At 41.3% G+C, this 24498-nt stretch overlaps 2 protein-coding genes and 1 long non-coding RNA gene across 3 annotated transcripts; all 3 read left to right on the top strand.

Annotated features, from left to right (window-relative positions):
* Window positions 1–8702: 8702 nt before the first annotated feature.
* Window positions 8703–9439, top strand: LOC125000199 (weak toxin DE-1-like). The gene is made up of 3 exons (XM_047575597.1): window positions 8703–8827; window positions 8968–9075; window positions 9199–9439. Exons 1-3 carry the CDS (start codon window positions 8782–8784, stop codon window positions 9342–9344), a joined length of 300 nt encoding a protein of 99 aa, XP_047431553.1. The 5' UTR covers window positions 8703–8781; the 3' UTR covers window positions 9345–9439.
* Window positions 9440–12074: 2635 nt separating this feature from the next.
* LOC125000245 lies at window positions 12075–12789 on the top strand. The gene is made up of 2 exons (XR_007111301.1): window positions 12075–12186; window positions 12321–12789. It is a non-coding gene; the product is annotated as an uncharacterized LOC125000245 (long non-coding RNA).
* A 9781-nt stretch (window positions 12790–22570) lies between these two features.
* LOC125000182 (lymphocyte antigen 6B-like) lies at window positions 22571–23517 on the top strand. The gene is made up of 4 exons (XM_047575579.1): window positions 22571–22688; window positions 22783–22905; window positions 23046–23156; window positions 23280–23517. Exons 2-4 carry the CDS (start codon window positions 22860–22862, stop codon window positions 23420–23422), a joined length of 300 nt encoding a protein of 99 aa, XP_047431535.1. The 5' UTR covers window positions 22571–22688; window positions 22783–22859; the 3' UTR covers window positions 23423–23517.
* Window positions 23518–24498: the final 981 nt, after the last annotated feature.

Below are 24498 nucleotides of genomic sequence, written 5' to 3'. Positions count from 1 at the left end.
AAGGGGACACGGGTCCAGACCTTTAAGGGGACACGGGGGTCCAGACCTTTAAGGGGACACGGGGTCAAGACCTTTAAGGGGACAAGAGGTCCAGACCTTTAAGGGGACACGGGGTCCAGACGTTTAAGGGGACACGGGGTCCGGACCTTTAAGGGGACACAGGGTCCAGACCTTTAAGGGGACACGGGGTCCAGACCTTTAAGGGGACACGGGGTCCGGACCTTTAAGGGGACACGGGTCCAGACCTTTAAGGGGACACGGGGTCCGGACCTTTAAGGGGACACGGGGTCCGGACCTTGAAGGGGACACGGGTCCAGACCTTTAAGGGGACACGGGGGACACGGGGGACACGGGGTCCAGACCTTTATTGCGGACACGGGTCCAGACCTTTAAAGGGACATGAGGTCCAGACCTTTAAGGGGACACGGGTCCAGACCTTTAAGGGGACACAGGGTCCAGACCTTTAAGGGGACACGGGGTCCAGACCTTTAAGGGGACACGGGGTCCGGACCTTTAAGGGGACACGGGTCCAGACCTTTAAGGGGACACGGGGTCCGGACCTTTAAGGGGACACGAGGTCCAGACCTTTAAGGGGACACGAGGTCCAGACCTTTAAGGGGACACGGGGGACACGAGGTCCAGACCTTTAAGGGGACACGGGTCCAGACCTTTAAGGGGACATGGGTCCAGACCTTTAAGGGGACACGGGGTCCAGACCTTTAAGGGGACACGAGGTCCAGACCTTTAAGGGGACACGAGGTCCAGACCTTTAAGGGGACACGGGGTCCAGACCTTTAAGGGGACACGAGGTCCAGACCTTTAAGGGGACACGAGGTCCAGACCTTTAAGGGGACACGAGGTTCGGACCTTTGAGGGGACACGGGGTCCAGACCTTTAAGGGGACACGGGTCCGGACCTTTAAGGGGACACGGGTCCAGACCTTTAAGGGGACACGGGGTTCGGACCTTTGAGCGGACACGGGGTCCATGTTCGTACCATGAAGTCTCTGAGCTTCAGTCGTCCTTGGCCGGAGGCGAAGAAGGTGTCGCGCTGCCTGATGATCGTGCCCTCTGATTGGCTGAGCTCTGCTGCCTTCAGGGCGAACTGAGCGTGGTCGGACACTTTAGCTTTGATCTCCACGTTGGACGGCATGACTCCACTGAGCATGCGCAGAACAGAGAGAGGGAACGGGTCATCGATAACAAGACTACACTAATGATCACATTTATATATTAAATAAAGAAACAAGAGACAAACCAGTTTAATTAGACTGTTGGTCTGATCCTTAAACAAACTAATTATATTATATTATATTACATTATATATGTGTATATATATGTGTATATATATGTGTATATATATATATATATATATATATATATGAAGGGATTTTATTCTGGTTCTGAAGCGTTGCAGGTTTTAATACATTTTCCAAACAAACCCAAACACGTGACTGACAATAACAGATAATATTTATAATAATTTTTAGCATAATGTTCATTTATCTTCGTTTCCGGGTAAAATCGTGAAGCTGTAATAGCGTCGCTAGATCAATAAATATAAACACTTTAAAGCTCTTTTGCACATAAAGAGCTTCTTCATGTTATAATCACAACACACAGAGCAGTGAACAACGTGCTAACGTTAGCCTGCTAGCCAAAGACGCACTGGAGATAATGTCTTTAGCATCGTTAGCTGTAGCTGCCAGCTCGCTCGTAGTTCAAACGGCGACAACCACGCGATATAAACTGGAATTTTTTACCTTTTATTTTTGTTTCTGCTGCAGATTCACGCAGGATGACGCTTAATTTTGCCGCGAAATCCTCCCTCCAGGGGGCGGGGTGAGCGCTACCTCCACGTCACTTCCTGATCCGGTTTATAAAAACTTTATTTAAAACGAGGCGAATTGTAATGCGTTCACTGGGAGCAGGACGTCAGGGGGCCGTCTTTAATATTATCTTCATCGTCCTGTCAGAGTTGGTTTAGTTTAGAATGTCTTCCTCTGGTTTTCACGTTCCGTCATCTTAGAGACTTTATTATATTATTATACATATATATTATTTTATTTTACTTCCTTTAGAGGGTTCAACACAAACGACGTGTTGTTGCTGTCGTGGTTAATAGAAACGGTGGTCCGCTGTCCGACTCCCCCTGAAAGTAACACAAAGCACCCTTACAATATACTACAATACACCTACAATATACCTTAAAGTATACTAGACAGATACTTTATTCATTCCCCTTTATATATATATATATTCTAATAGGTCAAATATGGGATCCAGTGTTATTCATGCCGTTTTTTTTATAATAATAATACTACCTTTCTTATTTTATTTCTTCTACTTTAATTAAAAAAATCAAAAAACAAACAAAAAAAATAAACTTAAGAGGCCCCCAGATTTAATTTAACCACATAAACAATCCTCCATCCCCTCCATGAGTCTTTACGGATTAATTTCATGTTTGAGTTTAATTCGGATCATTTTAAAAGTGGGAAATGTAAAGACTTTGTGTTTGCAGAGACACAACCACAGATACAACCACCCAGAGGAAGGTCTTCCTGTCTCAGCATTTCCTGTAACACAGTTATCACCACAAACACAGCAGTTGTGGTTCTGACAAAGTTTAACACCCTCTCATACACAAACCAAATTCACTCTTTCAATATTTTTTTTTTTTTTTTTAGAATTTTTAATTCTTTTACATGACGATAAACAGATTCTTTCTTTTATAAATTCTGGCTGATTGAAACATTTACATGTGTTGAAACTCACTATTTTATAATATTTAAAAGGACAAAACAAAAACAACAACAAAAAATCATGTAGATCATCTGGACATTTTGTTAAATGAAATCAACTCCACGTTTCTGAACACTGTTGAGCCTCTAGCGTCATATTGAGAACTAAATGTTCAATGCGCGATTCATCCACTGACTAACAGGAGCATCAGGTGGTCATAATGTTATGGCTAACCAGAGTAAATGGCCTGACTCCTAGTTTCAATTCACCTTAACAAGAGGAAATGCAGCTTAATGACATCTTTTACCAAATAATATTGTTGCAGTAATTAGGAGTATTTATCTGTACTGTAGCACAATGACATTACAGGGGCTTCAACGAGGAAACAGTATAAAACCAGGATATAAACATAAAATAATGTAAATATACAGAAGAAGAGAGAAGTGGCAGAACGGTTATTCTTCACCTTCTTGCCACAGTTCACACATATTTTACTGCATCATGAATCTAATTTGTGTCTGAGAAAAGACTCCACAAAAAACAACCGCGCCCAAACCGTCTGAATCCGTCTTTTAACTTCTGCTTCAGTTAGTTCAAGGTGGTTAAAGTCACTGTTTCATGATGGACACATAAGAACAACTCCAGAGTGTTCATGTGTTACCGCGTCTTAAAGAGGACGTGGAACACGGTGACTTAAAGGACGTCCATCGTACTAAAAAGATCATTTACGTTTTACTCTGAATCCTTTTAAGTTCCTCTGTTAAACTCAGGGCGGCTCCGTTAACGTTGTGTCTCTGGACGTCGCTGTAGTTGTTGGTTCTTTTACTTCTGCTTTGACAGTGACAGAGAACCAGGAGCAGGTTCTGAAACCAGTTAAAGGAACCGTGTTCTGGTCCTGGATGTTCTCATGAGTTTATATGTAACCGGCTAGTTTTTACCTCTGCGTTGTGTGATGAGGATTAATGGGCCAGACCAGGATTTCTTTGGAGGAGGCAGTCTCCGTTTATTCTCTGACGAAAGTATAAATGAAAACAAAATCCTCCCATCAGTCACGAACAACATGAGCTCCTACACGCATTAAAGGACAGAAATATGTTAGCTTTAAGCTAGCGAGCGAACTTTAACAGTATAGCTTTAGCACATAGCTAAAACACAAATCTCTGTGACTACTGTGTCGCTTTACCTCTCCAGAGCACAACAGGAAAAGGGAGAGGTAAAGGCGGGAGACACATTTATAGGGGAGGGGGGACCCCGAAAATAAACGTAGGGGTACAGTAGCTCAGTTTTAAAGGTTCCACATAACAACTTAGGAGGACAAACATGTCAGGTAAGAACAATTTAAAGTGAAACAGATTTTGTGTAATTATACTACTGTATACTGTACAGTACTGTATATTTGACCCTGTTACATATACAGTTAAAGACTGAAGGAGAAACATGTTCATCTCCATCATTTACCACCTGTTCTCCTCCTGTTCTCCACATGTTCTCCTCCTGTTCTCCACCTGTTCTCCTCCTGTTCTCCACATGTTCTCCTCCTGTTCTCCACCTGTTCTCCTCCTGTTCTCCACATGTTCTCCACCTGTTCTAGCTGCACTCACAAGAAGAACCTGTTGGATCTGAACCAGGTTCTAAGTAGAACTTTAAAATGGAGCAAGAGACCAGATACAGTCTCCTCCAAAAGTACTGGAACAACGAGGCTTGTTCCTTGTTTGTGTTGTTCACTGAAGACATTTGGGTTTGATGATGAGAAGAAGAGTTCAGAACATCAGCTTTTATTTGCTAGATGTGTTGAACTTATCACCGTTCGTATCAGACGCAGTGTTTTAGGTGAGAAACGTAATGGAACAAATGAAGAACGTTTAATATTTGGTGGTATAACACTTCCTTACAGTGACGCTCTCAAGCCTGCGACACATCGACACCAAACTGTTGCATTCTTCATGTGTGAACTATTACGGTTTTTACCGCAGCTTCTTTCAGTTCTCGTTTCAGTTTCCACTTGAGGAGGTGAAATTCTGCTCAGTCGGGTTAAAGGTCAGCTGATCAACTTTTTCAGTCTAAAACCTTTCACACCTTCAAAACATGTACTTCAACACACACCCATGTCCACACAGCAGACAGACACAGGAAGCCTGGTACAACAAACAGCTGAAACTTTACAATGAAAATAAACGTTAAGAAAAACGTTTTCACACATAAACAGCTGTTAAGGGGCTTGAATGCTGATATTGTAACACTGAATACTATCAGTTAGCTTATCTACCTTCTTCTACCCTTAAGGCTGCAGATTAACAGAGTGCTGCTACTTCCAGTCAGGGAGGAAAAGGACAACAACGAACACCAGGTTCTTCTTGTAACTTCGTAGTTCCGCGTCCGTCATGGCAGTGGACCGAGCCGCACGCGCCGCCGCGCTCGCGTCACGGCCAATGAATCCAGCTCAGCTGGAAAACTAATCGAACTGTGAAGTAATTAACCCGACAACGTCACCGGTTTTACGTTTCAAACTTAGCGTTAGACTAACGTACCAGGGACACACGTGGACAGCAGCTAACATTAGCATACGTTAGCGTTAGCGTCAGTTTTATGCAGTGGTCACGTTCTGAAGCTAATGTTAGCTCAGGTCGGTCTCACACAAAGTAACACTGTTAGTTCAATAAGAGCAGTCATCTACTGGTCACCTTACCCTTATATCATTGTCTGCTCCACTTTCTTTCTTCCTTCCTTCATTCTGCTCAGAGGCCCTGGAGTTACCTGCCTTACCTGTTCACAAGCTGCACGTCTGCATACACGCCCAACACATGACACTACCTCCACCAGGCTTCACAGATGAGCTTTGGCCTTTCCATCTCTTTGGAGATTCATCTGGTCTCATCAGTCCAGAAGATTGTGTTCCAGAACGTTTGTGGCTCATCTCTGTTCCTCTGAATCTTCCTGCTGATGACTGGTTTGTATATGTTGGTTTGGCCTCTATGTTCCTGCTCTGAGTCTCCTCTAACACTGGACACACTGGTCACTTACTGATGTTTTAGGGTTTTTCTTCAGCTCTTAAAATATTTCTGTCATTAACTACTGTTGTTTTCCTTGGCCGACCTGTTCCACGTCTGTTGCTCCGTTCACCAGTAGTTTCTTTCTTATTCAGGACGTTCCACATTGTTGTGTTGCTTTGTCCAATGTTTGTCCAGTGGCTCTGTTAGATTTTCCTTCTTTTCTCCCATAGACAGATCTCTGGTCTTCATGTTGGTTTATCCTCTTTAACAAGAAGTTCATACTTTATAGGTTTCAACCCAGGCCAAACAGTCGACCAGTCATGCAGCTATTTACTGTTTGAACAACCGACCTTAAAGGCAACACCTGGTCAACAACAAACACCTGTCAGTCACATGTTCCAATAGTTCTGCTCACCTAAAAATGCTGTGGTCTAATACTAACAGTGATAAATCCTAAGTTGTTTAACACATCTAGATGTGAACACAGGAAATAAAAGCTGATGTTCTGAACTCTTCTTCTCATCTTTGATCTTAAACCCAAAACAAGCCTTACTGTTCCAGTACTTTTGAATGGAACGGTAACACTTTCTATGAAGGTTGTATTTATAATGCCCTATGAATGCACTCATAATATTTTATAAGGTGTCTATAAAGCATCATAATGGTCATTATTACCTTCTATACATATTCACAAGTCGTCATAACCAACTTCATGATGCATTATGACAACTGGTTATGAATGATTATAATTTTAATCTGAATAGTGCATTATAAATATGTCAATATCTGCCTAGTCACTTGTTAGTTTTATAATGCATCATAACTACTTTGCTTTGCTAAATGTGCATAGTGATGCATACCCCCCCATCCAGAGACTGAGCATTAAACCCCTGCAGATGCCAGATAGACTCTGATACTGCACTGCACCCTGTCTAAACATGCTGCTATACATGCAATATTCATACTGGTCACTTTAAATATCCTTGATTGCACTACTACCTCTCATCTCATCTTATTTTATTCTTAAATTCTATTTTTATTTTAACTTGTTATTCTATTTTATATTTCCTATTCTACATTTATATTATTTATATATCTCAGGTCTGTACATTTATACCAAGAGCTGCTGAACAGAATTTCGTTGTGCCTTGCATAATGACAATAAAGATTCTTGATTCTTGAATGAGTTTTGACTTCGCCTATAGTGCTTTATATCTGCAGTTATAAGTATATGTAATAAAGTTATAATAATTCTATACATCTCCCTACAGCACACTGTTATAAACAGCCATGCAATATCATAAGTGCTATTTGTCAGCGCTAAGTAAAGTGACAAGAATATGACACTATTATTAACAGATATAAGTTACTATGAGTAATTAAAAGGTGCAATGAACTAAGTCCTGAGTCTGGCATCTTTACCCCATATGCACAATGTTAATATCAAAGGTGTTATTTGTCAGCTTTAAGCAAAGTAGAGCAAATGAGGTGTTGTTATAAATGGATATAAGACTGATGGAGGCATAAAACCTGTGTGAAGTCACGTAACAGTAAATAGGCCAACAGCCCAAAAGTAGCCACCAAGTGACCTAATTATCAAATCAAAATATACCTACTTAGCCTCATGTACATTGTATTTTCTTATATCAAGCATGTGTGGCATTTGAGAAATGTCCGCATTTATTTTTCCTATGTACAGCAAAGCACCACTACACTGGCAATGCCGTCAGATATGTTTTAATATCGTTTTTATTAATATTATCATTATCGTAGAAATGTCATTCCTTAGTCCATAATAACTTTATTACATATACTTATAACTACAGATATAACGAACTATAGTAGAAGTCAAAACTCATTATGCATCACTATGCACATTTAGCAAAGCAAAGTAGTTATGATGCATTATAAAACTAACAAGTGACTAGGCAGATATTGACATATTTATAATGCACTATTCAGATTAAAATGATAATCATTCATAACCAGTTGTCATAATGCATCATGAAGTTGGTTATGACGACTTGTGAATATGTATAGAAGGTAATAATGACCATTATAATGCTTTACAGACACCTTATAAAACGTTATGAGTGTATTCATGGGGCATTATAAATACAACCTTTGTAGAGTGACGCTTTATTCATCCCAAACTGGGAGATTTCACCGTTGCAGCAGCAGTGTACAGGCACTCAGCACCACACACGTTATTTACAGAATTATAAAAGAGAAATAACGTACAGAGTGTTATTGTTCACATGCAGAATGAATGCACTGAAGCACTCGGAGGAAACAAAGAAGCCATTTTTGACTTTATCTGATGAGAAGTAAATGACGGGTGTCAGGGCAGCTGTGAGAGTTTACCACCACCTCCACCACCTCCAGGGTGTGACGGTGTGGGTGGATGAGGGCACGTTGTGGCTGGTGGTGCTGGTAAACTACCTCAGGAGTCTTTTGGGCTATAAAAACCCATTAATTATCATTATCATCATTATTATTATGTAGAATATCAACGCTGCGGCCTCCATACGTCAGGACTGAGCTGGGAGTCGTGAGGTGAAGTCGCTTCCTCTCAGACTTCACTGCATCATGTTCAGACTCAGTGTGTCATCAGTGCCATTTAAAAGTTTAATAAACCTTTTTTAAAACATGTAAACGCTTCCAAAGTCAATAAAAGACACAGGGAAAACAAATTATTTTATCACATTAACACGTTATTAAAGCCCAAATTACGGACTTGATTTACATGAACAGATGCAACTTCCTATATAATTATAAACTTAACGTCTTATATTATATTTATCATTCAAAATCTAATATTAAATGGTATAAATTTGACAAAGATGATTTAATTTAATTTTAAGTGCATGACTCTTCTCTGGCTTCTCTTCAACAGGGCGTTCAGGATGTTCAGGGCGTGACCAGCTCATGTCCTGTTGTTACGGTGTGAAAAAAAAAAAAAAAAAAAAAAACAGTATAAAGAGACCAGAGTCTGCAGAAACCCACCAGAAGACTGAGAAGCTGCCTGGTTCTCGTCTCCAGCCGTCATGAAGCTTTACGGAGCTCTGATCCTGATCTTGATGGTGTCCTCAGGTAAAAGCAGATTCATTCATTCACTCTCTCTAGTTCATTTAGCGTCTTCACCTTTTCTTATTGTGAAATTTCCTGAGCTTCTTGTGGGACCAGAACATTTAAATTGATTATTTAAATCATATTTCTATATTTCTTTACAGTGTGTGGATTACAATGCTTCTCCTGTGAGAAATCCACCCCTGAATCCTGCACCAAAAATACAACTTGTGATGCTGGACTCGACCAGTGCTGGTCCAGCAAAACAGACGGTACGTTTATCATCTGCAGCTGACGTGATTAAAACTGTTCATGAGATGAGTTGATAAATGTCTCTGAACGGATTCTTGATTTCAATGTTACTGGAGCTGAGGTTTTTCCATCATGTCTTGTAGGTCAGGTCACTAAAGGCTGTACGAAGGGTAAATGTGAACCTCCTATGGTTTGTTGTAAGACGGACTTGTGCAACAGCGCAACACCAGCTGGTTCCAGCGTCCTCTTCCTCCTGGTGTCCTCGTCCATCGTCACAGTCTTCCTCTGAAGGACACGAAGAAGATTTGATCTTTTCTCGATGATTAAACCTGTAAAATCTGTCAAAGAAAACAGATCTTTCAATAAAAGCAGGATGATCAATCACTGGTTTGTTTGATTCTTTAGGTTCAGACAGGACATGAAATATAGAATAAGTAGAGCTCCCCCTGGTGTCTGGCTGCAGTATAGGTCATAAGCTCCACCCCCACCACAATAGTGGGCGGGACTAGCGCCAAACTAAAACACTGAAATACACGTCAAATATTTTTTTGGTTTGTGTCATTTTAGGTCGTTAATATAATTTTGGTGACGTCTCAACTGCGCCATCTTTAGGACTGTCAGATACCGGAAGTACGCTGTCAACATGCCGTCTATCTGGCACATTGACCTTAGCGGTAGAGCTAAGGCTAAAAATATAGGACTTACGTTTTATAAATATCCCCAAAACGATGAAAGAAGACAGAGGTGGGTCGCTGCCATTAAAAGGCCGTTTATGACCTAGCGCCACCACCCGATGAATGTGTCAGTTTAGTTTTAGTTCGTTATTTGATGCTATAGAAACAGGATGTGATGTAATGGTGACCACCAGTTACCATAGCAACTGCTATGCGTGCAGAGGTCCCGTTGGACCATGAGAGTTGGAAAAAACCTTTTTTAAAAATAAATCAGTGTATGATCCAACATCTCTTTGTAGCTGGTGGAAGTAGAGCAGAGCAGTAGTATTAAATAAACCCCGGGGAGTCTGGAGGATGAGTGGGCGGGGCATTGATATCGTGGCTCCGCCCTCAGACTGTAGGGGTAGAGGGAAAAAAAAACCTCAACTGGTTAAAAAAAAAAGAACAAAAAAAGACACAGCACCACCTGTTGTTTCAGAATCAGAAAAATATATTAATCCTTACAGGAAATTGTTTTGTTGCTCCCATAAAGTTACAGTTCCAAGGTTTTCCTTGGTGGGCTTGACCTGGCCTACGTGGAATGTGGGGTGGTGGTGAAGGGATCGAGGCAGGTGAAGGACAACAGCTGCAGGACCCACAACCATAGTTATAGAGAATAGACCCATGAACTAACGTGCCAGCTTCCTTTATGGGACTTTCAAATGGAGGCCTTTACCTGAGAACCACACCCTCTGGCCTGGCTGGTAGGTGGGAGCTGGCCATCACTTCCCATCCACAGCTTCCTTTACCTGGTCTCCTTGGTGGATCAGGATTTGCCCAGATGCAGCGACAGCATCGGATCATGGTTCGGGCAGAAGGTACCGACACTCCGGGCTCATTATCTGCAAAAATTAAGAGGTTGATAGCCAAAACACATTTAAATGGTGAGAAACGAGTGGCTGAGTTGGGCAGAGACTCGTGGACGTATTCCAGCCAGACCAGGTGTTTGCTCCAGGTTGAGGGATTCTGGGACACGAGATACCGGAGCCCAGTCTCCAACTGCTGGTTAAGGCGTTCAGTCTCACCGTTGGTCTCCGGATGGTATCCTGAGGTCAGGCTGGCCTTGGCTCCAATAAGTCGGCAAAATTCCCTCCAGAACCAGGACACGAACTGGGGCACCCGGTCAGAGACGATGTCCTTAGGAAAACTGTGGACTTTGAAGATGTGGTTACTCATGATTTCAGTCGTTTCTGTCACAGTTCATCTGACAACGTTAATTTCAGTCATTGTGTCAAGGGGTTTAAACTGCTGCCCTTGCAGGCTTCCCCCCTCCCCATGATCTTTCCCATTGACAAACTTATGTGCAGGATATGACGGGTCAGCCAAGGATGTCCAAAAATCAGGGTGTGTGAAGTAGACGTGAATAGGACAAAGTTCATCTATTCGTGGTGTCCATAAATGTGAAGATCAAGAGGTTCTGTGTTGTGTGTGATGGTAAATAATGCACATCCATTAAATGCACACATCCTGGGCCGATCTAAAAGTTCAGTCTTCAGTCCCAGTTTCTCCACTAACCCCCAATCAGCTCCTGAGTCTATGAGAGCTTCCAGGTGTGTGGTGGTGGCTCGGTGCGGTACCGTAATCGCAGTGAGCTTTCGTTCACTCAAGCCGTGAATTAGCTCCCCATCGTGGGTCTCTTAGCTCTATGGGAAAGCGAATAAGTTGCTCCGGTGGTGATTGCCAGGGATCCGGCGATTTTGGTGCTTTGGAGCTTGGGGATTTCTGTCGACGATGACCTGCTACTGTATTCTGAATTAAGATAATTGATCTTGTTGTCCGTCTGGATGGCTAGTGCTATGAGGGAGTCCATGTTGGGGGTAAATCCAAAGGCACCAGGAGCTCTTGAATGAGAACAGCCAGCCCCTTGAGGAAGGCATCGTACAAGCAGGACGAGATCCACCCACTCTCCGCCGCCAGGGTGGCGAAGCAGATGCAGAGAGATGAGCCCCGGGGCCACTCTTCCATGGCCCGTGTTCAGGCTCTGACTAGTCAGAAGGAAATGACTGGGGTAAATTTTTAAAATGCATGGGACGATCTACCAAAAAGGGGTTGCATTGTCTGATCTCTCAGATACCTTAACGAGTGTACTGTCACACAAAACAGAACAGGCTGAAGCCAACTTCAATGAAAAACAAAAAAACAACAAGGCAAAGGACAAATAAAAGTACTTGGTCAAATGACCTAAAAATAAAATAAAACAGGAAATCATGGGTCAACAAATGGAACAAAACCAAAACCTCACCGTGTTGAGACACGGGCATTCAGGGCGTTAACCAGCTCATATCATGTGGTTACAGTTGTATAAAGAGACCAGAGTCTGTAGAAATCCACCAGAAGACTGAGAAGCTGCCTGGTTCTTGTCTGCAGCCGTCATGAAGCTTTACGGAGCTCTGATCCTGATCTTGATGGTGTCCTCAGGTAAAAGCAGATTCATTCATTCACTAACTCATTTAGCGTCTTCACCTTTTCTTATTGTGAAATTTCCTGAGCTCCTCGTGGGACCAGAACATTTAAAATGATCATTTAAATCATATCTCTATATTTCTTTACAGTGTGTGGATTACAATGCTACTACTGTATAGGCTCCAGCCATGCATCCTGCACGAATACTATGTATTGTATAGGAACATTAAACCAGTGTGCGTCCATCAAAGCAGGCGGTAGGTTGATCATCTGCAGCAGACGTGATTAAAACTGATCATGAGATGAGTTGATAAATGTCTCTGAACTGATTCTTGATTTCAATGTTACTGGAGCTGAGGTTTTTCCATCATGTCTTGTAGGTCTCGTCAGTAAAGGCTGTGTGACGGCATGTGAATCTTCTATGAGTTGTTGTAACACGGACTTGTGCAACAGCGCAACACCAGCTGGTTCCAGCGTCCTCTTCCTCCTGGTGTCCTCGTCCATCGTCACAGTCTTCCTCTGAAGGACACGAAGAAGATTTGATCTTTTCTCGATGATTAAACCTGTAAAATCTGTCAAAGAAAACAGATCTTTCAATAAAAGCAGGATGATCAATCACTGGTTTGTTTGATTCTTTAGGTTCAGACAGGACATGAAATATAGAATAAGTAGAGCTCCCCCTGGTGTCTGGCTGCAGTATAGGTCATAAGCTCCACCCCCACCACGATAGTGGGCGGGACTAGCGCCAAACTAAAACACTAAAATACACGTCAAATATTTTTTGGTTTCTGTCATTTTATGTAGTAAATATAATTTTGGTGACGTCTCAACTGCGCCATCTTTAGGACTGTCAGATACCGGAAGTACGCTGTCAACATGCCGTCTATCTGGCACATTGACCTTAGCTGTAGAGCTAAGGCTAAAAATATAGGACTTACGTTTTACAATATCCCCAAAACGATGAAAGAAGACAGAGGTGGGTCGCTGCCATTAAAAGGCCGTTTAGGACCTAGCGCCACCACCCGGTCCCGGAGAAAAATGGCCAGTCAAACGGCAAATATGCATCTTTCACCTTCCAAAAAACAACGCTGTTTAAAGAAAATTGGTATTTTGGGTTTCGATCCCTACTCAACAACAGTTTGGTGCCACTGCAGCATCGCAGGCAGTTCTGCAGGATGGTGATGATCACCAGCCAGACTGATATACAGAGACAGATCAGTGTTTTCAATGAATCCACCTGCAACTAGACCAAAGGTACGTAATGATCAGAAACAAAGCTTTGCACCTGCAGCTGAGCCACGGCAGCAGGATACTGACACGAACGAGTTGTACAGAGTGATGAACCGTCAAACTGATATTACATATATGATACAGATATGGTCGTCATGTTTGCCTCAAAGAGACATCCCTTTGTTTCATGGTGATACACTTGAATTTAGATTTGATCATGCTATTGACTCCAGAACTGACAATGATGCAGAAAAATTGTATTTTTTGGAGCAATATACAAGGAGCGAACCAAGAGATTTGGTAAAGAGTTGCCAGCATATGCCAGCGAGTCGTGGATATGGTCAAGTTCTGAGACTCCTGCATGAGAATTATGGAAGTGAGGTTAAAATTGCTTCCGCTTTAATGGAAAAGGCATTTAAGTGGCCTAAAATCAAGTCAGAAGATGGCAAAGCGCTCAGTGCTTTCTTGTTGTTTCTCCTGAGCTGTAGCAACACTATGGAGGATGTTGAATACATGGATGAACTGGTTGTGGCATCAAAGTTGCCATACAAGCTCATGGTGAGGTGGCAAGCCCAGGTATGTGAGATACAAGAGCAACGAGCAACGAATTTGCTGATCTTGTCAAGTTTGTGGACAAGCAAGCTAAAGTTGTCACGGATCCACTGTTCGGCAAATGCTAGAGGGAACAGCAGATGAAAAGAAGGACAAAGGAAAGCTCGAAAGCAAGCGACGCACAAAACCAGAAGGAAAAAGGGAAGTAGCTTGGTCACTAATGCTACTCCAGTTAAAACTGAAGGATTTACTGTACAAAAGACAAAGGCTGAAATGACTCGTCTCAAAAGCACCTTCAGTAAACCATGTTTATTCTGCGAAAGACATCACACTCTGAAGACATCACACTCTGGAGGAGTGTCAACAGACGATAGGAAGTTCACGTAAGGAGAAAACTGACTTCCTCAGTAAAGCAGGATTATGTTTCGGATGCTTAACTAAAGGACACGTGAGTAATGGCTGTAAGAAAAGAATGACGTGGTGTTTGTGTTCTGAAACATCCTAGTGTGTTACATTTTGAAAAGCAGGAGAGTTTCAGCAAGGTAAATACAACAGAGGCAAAGGTGCAAAAAGATGCTGTCACACACTCTACAGTTTCCAGCATGTCAGTGGCATCCAACGTCGAAACAAGTGCATATACCGGGACCAGAGGTGACTGCATTCTCTCAATCGTACCAGTGCAGGTCAAGTCAAAGAAAGGCAGCAAGGTAGTGGAGACCTATGCTTTAATGGACCCAGGTAGCTCTGCAACATTCGTACCGACACACTAGCCAAACAGTTGAACCTTCAGGGCGAAACACTGAACTGGAGCTGAAAATCATGAGCGCTAAGCATTAGGGTGTAATTTTAACGTCTGATGTGCTGAAAAGAAGATATGGGAAAATATATGCAAACAGAATGACTATGGTGTCATGTTTGATTATAAGGTTATGATTGAATTACAACGATACGTTCGATCATAATGTCATTAGCTTGATTACAACATTAAGTTTGATATGATGCCTTCACCAGGAATATGCTCCTAGAAAACAGAGGCAGAGCACTGGAACCAAAAGTAAATCTACTGTGTTCCTCACTTGGTAAAGTTCACAGATTGTTTGCAATAAACTTTATTATTTTTAAAAAATAATGAGCTTAAGAGTGGACTAGAAGATAAGGGTGTAAAATGGACGGGAGTAACTGTGAAACTGGGAGCCTGGGGAAATTCCAAAACTACTGATGTAAATGCAGGTGTTTGAACCTGAGGAAAAAAAAGAAAAGGTATTTGGACTAGATCACGATGCTCCAGGGCCATGTGGCTCATCAACAGTGACGAAGACAATTTCTAAGGGTATAATTGGTTAAAATAAGGGGCTGCCCCAAAGGTATAAAAGATAAGAACAGCAGCCCTCGTACCTCAGAGTGAGGTTGTGGTGACTATTTTTTTGTGCTGTGATGCTGCTCTCCTTTTTTGCCGGCAGTAAAGATCACTCTGATGCTCTGGACTTTGACTCCTGATGATTTTTTGAGACTCCAGAGAGAAGATATCTCCAGGCTGAATTGAACATCTTTCAAGGACCAATTTTTTACAAGGGTCTGCTATTTTGGAATAATTTGACACAACAGCATCAAGTGGAAAGCTATCTGCTCACAGATGTGGAAGTCAGCAGCATCGATAGCAACGACTTCATTGACTTTCCCAAAGTCTATACACAGAAAAGCATCCCAGTGTCAACAGAAAACATTACAACACAAGACATAGAAAAATGGCATCATCTCAGCGAAGTCAGAATACCTAGTATCAATGCAGATGTTGGACATCGGGAGCAACGTGCACGAAGCATTAGAGCCATGTCATGTGATCAGCAGTAGAGGCAATGGGCCGTACGCCATCAAAATTGTTCTCGGATGGACAGTCAATGGTGAGAGAGAGCTCACACAAGCACTGACTCAGAACTGTGGATATTCACAAGCTACAGTAAACCGCATATCAGTGGAGAATGTGGAGCAGCTTTTGTTACAGCAAAACAATCAGGACTTTCCAGAACGCCTGTGTGATGACAAGATGGAAATGTCACGGGAGGATCAACAGTTCATGGGCTGAAAGACACTACATATCATGCTGATGGTCATTATGTCATAGGGCTACCAAAGAAAAAATATGTTGTCATAATGCCCAACAACAACAGCTCTTGCACTGAAAAGGAAATTGAACAGAAATCCTGTCTTCCATCAAGAGTAGTGACTTCATGAAGGATATGATTAAAAAAAGGTTAAGCTGTCGGAGTCCCACAAAACCAGCTAAACCAGCCATGATGGTAAATTATAGTACGTCCCACATCACGGTGTTTATCATCCTCAAAAGAAACTGCGGTGCTAGTTTTCAAGGCACCTCATTGAACAACGAGCTTCTGCAGGGCCCAATAATTATTTTCAAAAAAATTAAATCGAAGGGAGTCATAGCTGGAGCTAATACTGCCCTTGACAGTAAACTAAGATTGGCTGCTACTGGACGAGGAACAGTTTCAGCTACGTATAGGTTACTAAGTTAATCACAGCCTGACAGCACTATTTCAACTAAGTCACAGTGGGAGCGGGACATTGGTTCATCTCTGACGGTAGATCAATTATTGGAATAATACTCTGACTTGGGCAGATTAGAATAGAATTCCTGAAAGGCTGCATTCATTTGTTTTTGCTCACATACTAAAGATCCCTTACAGTCATATGTTGCTGGAATATAGTGTTGATTTTCCATTAGTTTTAGTCTGAGTGCCAGCATTTTTCCAGCCATTTCACCTGATTCAAAGTATTTCCTGCGTGACTGAAACAAGGCAACGATGTCTCTTCATGTATCATTGCTTGCAAGTCAGATTTTAGCAATAACTGAGTTCCTAAGACTGGAAATTTGAGGGTCAAGCATGTGTCAAGAACTGATATAGGTGCCTGATCAGATATGATAATACTGTGAATCTGAGAATCTAGCACACTCTCCAGTAAGGCTTTCGATACCAGCAAATAATCTATACGAGAATATGAATTATGAACCATGGAATAGAAAGTATATTCACGGGTATTAGGGTTCAATAGGCGCCAAACATCTATCAATGCCAATGAGTTTTTTGGTTCAGTAAAGGCTGTAGAGAGGGCTCCATGTGATGGAAGGGGACGGCTGGAGCGGTCTATAGTCGGATTAAAGTCTCCTCCCAACAGAATGGGATCTCCAGCACACTTTGATAAAAGTACACGTAACAATTATAAAACTACAGCTTGATTACAATTGGGTGCATAAATGTTAACAAATGTATATTTTTGATTTTGTAAGAAGTGTGATATTATAATGTACCTTCCATCCTTGTCAGCATTTTGGTCTGTTAATTTAAATGAGATTCTTTTTGCTATCAGGATGCCGATACCTCTCGCTGCTCCACTTCCTGGTGCAGAAAATACTTGTCGTGCCCATGTGTTTTAATTTAGGCATCTCAGCTTCTTTTAAATGGACCTCTGGAAGCATTGCCACATTACATGCTAATGATTCCAGGTGTGAGATAATCTTATAGCGTTTAACTTTGAGACACCCTTTATATTCCACGATATCAGCTTTATGGTATTAGGACCCATATATGGTCTACATCTTTAATTAATGAAGGAGCTTTACCAAAAAACATACTATCTTCTGTACCAAGGGGTTAAAATAAAAAAAAATACACATAAGGGACAACATACAAAATGCCAAAAGGAATATGCACACATGACAAAGATGAGACAGATACGATACTAGTCTCCCATCCGTGAGCCCAAAGCAAGGAAAATGAGTGCAGCCATCCTCGATATTTAGACCCCTGAAAAAGTTGGAGCTTCATTCAGCTCAGGTCCCATTTCACAACAAATTACATTCAAATTAATGTTGAGCGTGACCAAAACATTTTCAGTGAAAGGTTGTGATGCATGGTAAAACCCGTCAGCACAGGACCCAAAACGGGGCAAAGATCCAGAGAAAGTAGGTTAGATCTGTAGACCTGAAATTGTTTTGCATATCATACATATGATGTCATACATGAGATATACCACCAAAGCATGGGTGAGGGTTCAATAACAGCATAGTATTTCAGGAAAAAAAAGTCACGTCAAAGTGCGTTTACTCTCACACAATGTCCAGAGCCCAGGATGCCAGGCAGGAAGCAGCAGCACATCTTTGGATCAAAGGCACACTGAGCAAAACAAAAAGTTCAAGAGGAGCTTGAACATGAGGCTAAAGCTGAGAAACTGCTGCATTTCAGCCACGGGAGAAGCATGATATGGAGGAAGCCAGGTTACCACCTCATATGCATTAGTGATGGCAGATCAAGCTTCATGAAGCATTGAAGCCTTTCATCCAACTGGTTCACAATAAGCTTCATTTGCTCTAGTAGGACATCTACTGGACGAAGTATGCAAAACATGTATATTGTAGTGATGGCAGTATACAGTGTGTGTATATATATATATATACTGGGAGTATGGAAAATGATTATTTGGAAACGATCATTTACAGTAAGGGGGGGAGGACATAACGTTGAGGTAAGGCCAGTAATTATGGTTTAGGGGACACATCAAGGTTTCTTCCTGTTAAAAGGGAGTTTTTCCCTCAGGCTGGTTTTTGTGAAGCGTCTTGAGACATTTGTATTGTTATTGGCGCTATATAAATAAAACTGAAGACCACTGTGGTAGGTCTTAGGCGAACCACTTCAACCATTATTGTTTTCATGTTTATTTTATCTTGTATTTCACCTTAATTTTTTTGTAAAGTGACCTTGAGGCTCTGAAAGGCGCTTTTAAATAGAATGTATTATTATTGTTATTATTATTACTTCCTGAATCAGTCACGTGGTATCAGCCGGGCAGCGAGGCTTTGGACGTCATCATTTTCAGTTCCTCCCCTAAATGAAGCAAACCTCGATACGTGCATCGCGGAAACGCCCCCTCCCCTACCCAGCACACACATCGAAGCCTCGGTACGGGACGTTACATCACTAATATGCATGCACGGCCACAAAACCCTTTGTTTGAAAATAGACATGACATAAAAGTTTACAGTCAGGAAACATGATTCTACAGAAGTTGTGGGCTTTGATTATTTCCTGCTCAGGCTCTAAGGTTGGCATGCACTGCCAGTCCTCTCGCAAAGTCATAAATGCGAATGTTGGGCATGCGCTTCCAAGATAATAATAAATCAATGAAGTCCCTTGGTTACATTTCAAAGAGACAACCTGTCCACAGGGACACATGACAACAGCCCAGCCACCCGAGGAAACAAGAGAGTTCAAGGAAGTCAAACTAAATTACCAGCAGTCATCTAACTAGAGATCAGCAATGAATGAAAAGACGCTCTCCCAACCTTTCCAAAGATTTTATCATATTTGTTTCGGGTTTTCATTTCTTCCCTCAGTCGGAGAATCAATCCGCTCTCTGCAGAGCTTTCAGATGGCATGTACCTGTAATTACTAGTGTTTTCAGTTTCTGTAAAGACCATTTAGTTAATATTAAAGGTTGATTATGTAGAATAATTATTAAAAGCCATCATTTTAGAGAGGTGCAGAATGAAAGTGTAGCATTTCCTTGAAAAATTATATTTAGTCTGAATTAAATCATTTTATAAATTTTGACGGGTTCGACAATGACGTCATGTTAGTCCAAAACGTAACACACGGATCCACAGTGAACCAGGCAGCTGTAATTATTTCTTGTCATTGTGATTACGATCTACACACACTAGATGGTGCTATTTGGCTAATCACTACATAATAAACCTTTTATATCAACTGAAGTTGAAGCCGTTGAGTCTGGAAAGGTACAACAAGTGAAATTGAAAAAACATTAAGTATAAAATGTTTTGGTAAAAAAGTAAGTTTATCAAAACAAGATATTATACACAATATGGTTAAATCTGAATACTGCAATTATCTTGAAAGATTAAATCTTACTGATTGTCCATATCAACTAAATCAAGTTCTTATTGTATGAAAGTACATGTGTTACTGATACCAAAGTTACCTGTGTAATGTTAACTGTTAATGTAGTGTTTCCTTTTCTAACAGGCGGTTGTCGGGCCTCTGCCCAGGAACTACCAGGTGTAAATGAGAAGCTCTACATTATGTCATTGTCAAATAAACAAACATGAAATATGACTGAAAATTGACCTTGTTGCATCACACCTTTCATTTTCAGTTTGATTGTAGTTTGATGAAAAGCACATATTTATTAATACACAAGACGAGATGTTACAATCTTTTGTGCCATGATCTAAGGCAAAACTCCTTTAGAAGCCAACAAACCAGCAGACCAGTGGTCAGCTACTACCTCACCTAGCCAGCAGCAGTAGGTAACAGAGATGATGGGAATGTAACTACACTCGGACCAGACATCTCTTCCTTCTGCCTATGTCAGAAACGAGGTACAATTAGCCTAGCCACAGAAATAAAACACCAGCTAATTAGCCTAGCCAACTGGGTGGCATATAGAGTAGAGAAAAGTACACAGCAAAGACCTTGTGCTTTTATTTATTTTTTATTTTTTTTTGCAGATCCCAATGGTTTCAGAACTTTGAACGCGTCTTGATGTAGAACCAGCTTGAGACAACTTCCTGAAAACGTATGTGTTGGACATAAAAACCAGTCACAAACATCAGTATCTGAAACCTCATTAGGCCCTGCCAATAACTGGATTCTAGCATCGCCTTTAAAGCATCTAGCACAGGAACACAGTGTGCAAATCTGTCTGTTCTGTCCTCATCTTTGCCCAACAACACTTTTTTGAGTTCCCCATATTTGAACATGTCTTTAAACTCTGGGCTGTCGTGGACTCTCTGTGTGGCAGGCTGAGAACAAGTCCGACTGCTTTACTGCTTTGCTTCACAGATTTTTGCAATGTCTTCATCTGCAAATGACATTTCTTTAAGAAGCAAGTTCAAGTTGTATATGCTATCCCTGTAGTTTTATGTAAAACAAGGTCAGTTTGTAAGTTTGGTCTGTGACTCTGTCTTCTGCATCTGGCAGATGGAAACTTGTGTGGCAACACTCTGAGTATCTTCATCACTTGTTTCACAAATCACATTTTCCAAACAGTTTTAATGTTTTCTGGACATGTGAGAGGTAAAGGAAGATTTTACCCTGAACACACGGGGGCACCCTCTCACAGGGGAAGTTACTATATATACATATATAAACAAAGCTTTTATCCCCTCACACTGTCGTTCACAAAGTGAAACTGTGCATTTTAGTCTCGTTACAGTTGTGTTCAGAGTATCATGATGACGGTAGAAGTGCGCTTTTAATGCTGAATAACCAGTACACACCTGCTTGCAACGAGCTGCAACACACTTGAACATACACCTCGGTTCGTTGCCATGGAGTTTGCAATGGAAAACAAAAGCTTTAACAGATTTAACTGTTTCTGCTGTATGCTAGCCTAGGACGGTTAGCATACAGCAACATAGCGACACGAAGCAGATGTAGGCTACAGCCAGTTCTTTCTTTCTTTTCTGTGCAATTTAAACTATTAGCTTTCTGAAACGTTCTTCAGTGTTTCCATACCTGAGAAATAGAGCAGCTCTTATGGAGATGGTTGGATGAGAAGTCTCTGAACTGAGCGGGCAGTGGAAAAAAAACATGAACCTCCGAGTCCGACGGGTCCTCAGGTGCAGCGTGTTGATTGGCCCGTTCAAATCCGCCGCCTCCAAAATACCGCCAGAGTTCCACTGCGCATGTGCGAGCAGACCAGAATTGCAATATCAACTACTATCAACTACTACAGAAATTTGCAGCGTATTTCTGTTATCACAATGAGAGTATGTAAATTTACAAGAATTAAACCTAAAAATTACAGTATTGACTATTCAAGTCCTTGCTGCATATTTCTCCAATTGCCACAACTGTATGCACATTAACAGTTACAAACTGTATTCTTTAGGAAAAATAAGTGCCAAAATTACAGTATGTGCTGCTATAAAATTACAGTATATTACCATTAAAAGTAGTACAATATTTTTTTTATTACAGCAGGGCAATGTATATATTCTGGAGAAAAAACCTAATTAACTTATTTACGGTAATTATTTGTATAAGACACTGTTTAAAACTGATTTGCAATTTACAGCTTTTAACTGTTATGGTTTACATTCTTTAACTGTAAAATTTATATTATTATATTTTTTACAGTGTACATGTGCAGTGAACCAGCAGGAGCATCACATGCCGAACTAACACTAACAAAAAATCTTGAACTGCCCAAGTCCCTTACACAGTTTCACAAGCATTTTATTCAACCATGGTCACCACAGCCCATTTCACATGTTATTTTTTTCATTATTTCTATCAATGCATTTGAAAATGCACGTACTGTAGATCTTTTAGTGTTAATCAGTGTTTCACGACCCTTTACTGCGGATGTCATGCATACTTTTATCCACATTTAATCGTATCAAATGCTTTGAGACATACACAATTTCTTCAGATTGATTCAGTGTTTCAGGAATCTTCAGTTTCCTCATCACTACAACGTACAAAGGAAATAATGAGGCAAGAATATGTGGTGCAATGCAGAGACCAACTGTGGCCATAAACACTGACAAACAGACAAAACACTCGGGCACATGACAAGAGGAGACACAACCAATATAAACACACAGACAGGAGCTGGGGAACAGGTGGAAACACTCAGCAATCAGGCAGGACACACCAGAGACACACGAGGGAAGGCCAAGTGTCCTGAAACGAGAGGAGAGTTACTTTTCAAAATAAAACAGGAAATCACTGAGTTGTGACACATTCAGGATGTTCAGGGCGTTAACCAGCTCATATCATGTTCTTACAGACGTATAAAGAGACCAGAGTCTGTAGAAATCCACCTGAGAAGACTGAGAAGCTGCCTGGTTCTCATCTCCAGCCATCATGAAGCTTTACGGAGCTCTGATCCTGATGTGGATGGTGTCCGCAGGTAAAAGCAGATTCATTCATTCACTCTCTCTAGTTCATTTAGCGTCTTCACCTTTTCTTATTGTGAAATTTCCTGAGCTTCTCGTGGGACCAGAACATTTAAAATGATCATTTAAATCATATTTATATATTTCTTTACAGTGTGTGGATTAGAATGCTTCTCCTGTGTGAAATCCCCCCCTGAATCCTGCAACAATACTATGACTTGTGGTCGCAAGGCCGACTACCAGTGCTGGTCCAACAAAACAGACGGTACGTTTATCATCTGCAGCTGACGTGATTAAAACTGTTCATGAGATGAGTTGATAAATGTCTCGGAACGGATTCTTGATTTCAATGTTACTGGAGCTGAGGTTTTTCCATCATATCTTGTAGGTCTCGTCAGTAAAGGCTGTACGAAGGGATGTGAACCTCCTGTGGTTTGTTGTAACACGGACTTGTGCAACAGCGCAACACCAACTGGTTCCAGCGTCCTCTTCCTCCTGGTGTCCTCGTCCATCATCACAGTCTTCCTCTGAAGGACACGAAGAAGATTTGATCTTTTCTCGATGATTAAACCTGTAAAATCTGTCAAAGAAAACAGATCTTTCAATAAAAGCAGGATGATCAATCACTGGTTTGTTTGATTCTTTAGGTTCAGACAGGACATGAAATATAGAATAAGTAGAGCTCCCCCTGGTGTCTGGCTGCAGTATAGGTCATAAGCTCCACCTCCACCACGATAGTGGGCGGGACTAGCGCCAAACTAAAACACTAAAATACACGTCAAATATTTTTTTGGTTTGTGTCATTTTAGATAGTTAATATAATGTTGGTGAATGTGTCAGTTTAGTTTTAGTTCGTTATTTGATGCTATAGAAACAAGATGTGATGATTTTGGTGACCACCATGTTTTATATTTTCCACTGGAAGATATACAATTTTAGTGAAATTAACGGGGAAATATTGTAATGTTACATGTTAATTTATATAGAAGTAAGATGGTAAAAATATCTGAAAATAAATAAATAAGAGTGGACAGGGTCAGGATGGACAGTAAAACACCAGATACCGAAAATAATATAATGTGAAATACCTTAATGTCAGATTCAGCAGATGTATACTTTTGAGTACGTTTTGAGTTCATCCTCAAACAGCCTGAACCTGTGAAGCCCGCCAAACGGCCGCAGAGACGCGCGCGCGCGCGCACACACACACACACAAGGAAACACGCGAAAACTAACGGTCACGCAGTTCAAACCGCGCGGTGGTTCTGCTGTTATTTTTTCTTCGGAGAGGATTTAGCACAACGCACTAAAGAGCACGTAAGTAAAATTGTCGTCTTAAAATATGTGTAAAGCATTTGTTCCAGTGTGACAGCAAACAAAGCTTTGTAATAATGCTGTGTTACGTTTACATAGGTCTGTCTGTTACTGTCTGTTGAGCTATGTAACAGATATAGCTAGCTACCGAGCTAGGCTAATCGCTAGCAGTCAGCTAACACGGTGGCCTCACTACTGGTTTGACGCCATTTGTCCTGACTAAAATATAATATATTAAATACACTTATGATTTAGAAATGAATGTCTTTAATTAAAAAAAAAAAAAAAATAGA

Source organism: Mugil cephalus, chromosome 22, assembly GCF_022458985.1.
Source record: "Mugil cephalus isolate CIBA_MC_2020 chromosome 22, CIBA_Mcephalus_1.1, whole genome shotgun sequence".
NCBI classification, from domain to species: Eukaryota; Metazoa; Chordata; class Actinopteri; order Mugiliformes; family Mugilidae; genus Mugil; species Mugil cephalus.
Note: the sequence above shows the minus strand (reverse complement) of the source record. Positions and strands in the feature narration are given on the sequence as shown.

Bases quoted from the DNA above. Each gene is read 5' to 3' on its own strand.
- LOC125000182 (XM_047575579.1), top strand. From the start codon at position 22,860: ATGAAGCTTTACGGAGCTCTGATCCTGATGTGGATGGTGTCCGCAG. The intron at 22,906-23,045 runs GTAAAAGCAGAT...ATTTCTTTACAG, and splicing joins GATGTGGATGGTGTCCGCAG to TGTGTGGATTAGAATGCTTC. The intron at 23,157-23,279 runs GTACGTTTATCA...CATATCTTGTAG, and splicing joins CTGGTCCAACAAAACAGACG to GTCTCGTCAGTAAAGGCTGT.
- LOC125000199 (XM_047575597.1), top strand. From the start codon at position 8,782: ATGAAGCTTTACGGAGCTCTGATCCTGATCTTGATGGTGTCCTCAG. The intron at 8,828-8,967 runs GTAAAAGCAGAT...ATTTCTTTACAG, and splicing joins GATCTTGATGGTGTCCTCAG to TGTGTGGATTACAATGCTTC. The intron at 9,076-9,198 runs GTACGTTTATCA...CATGTCTTGTAG, and splicing joins CTGGTCCAGCAAAACAGACG to GTCAGGTCACTAAAGGCTGT.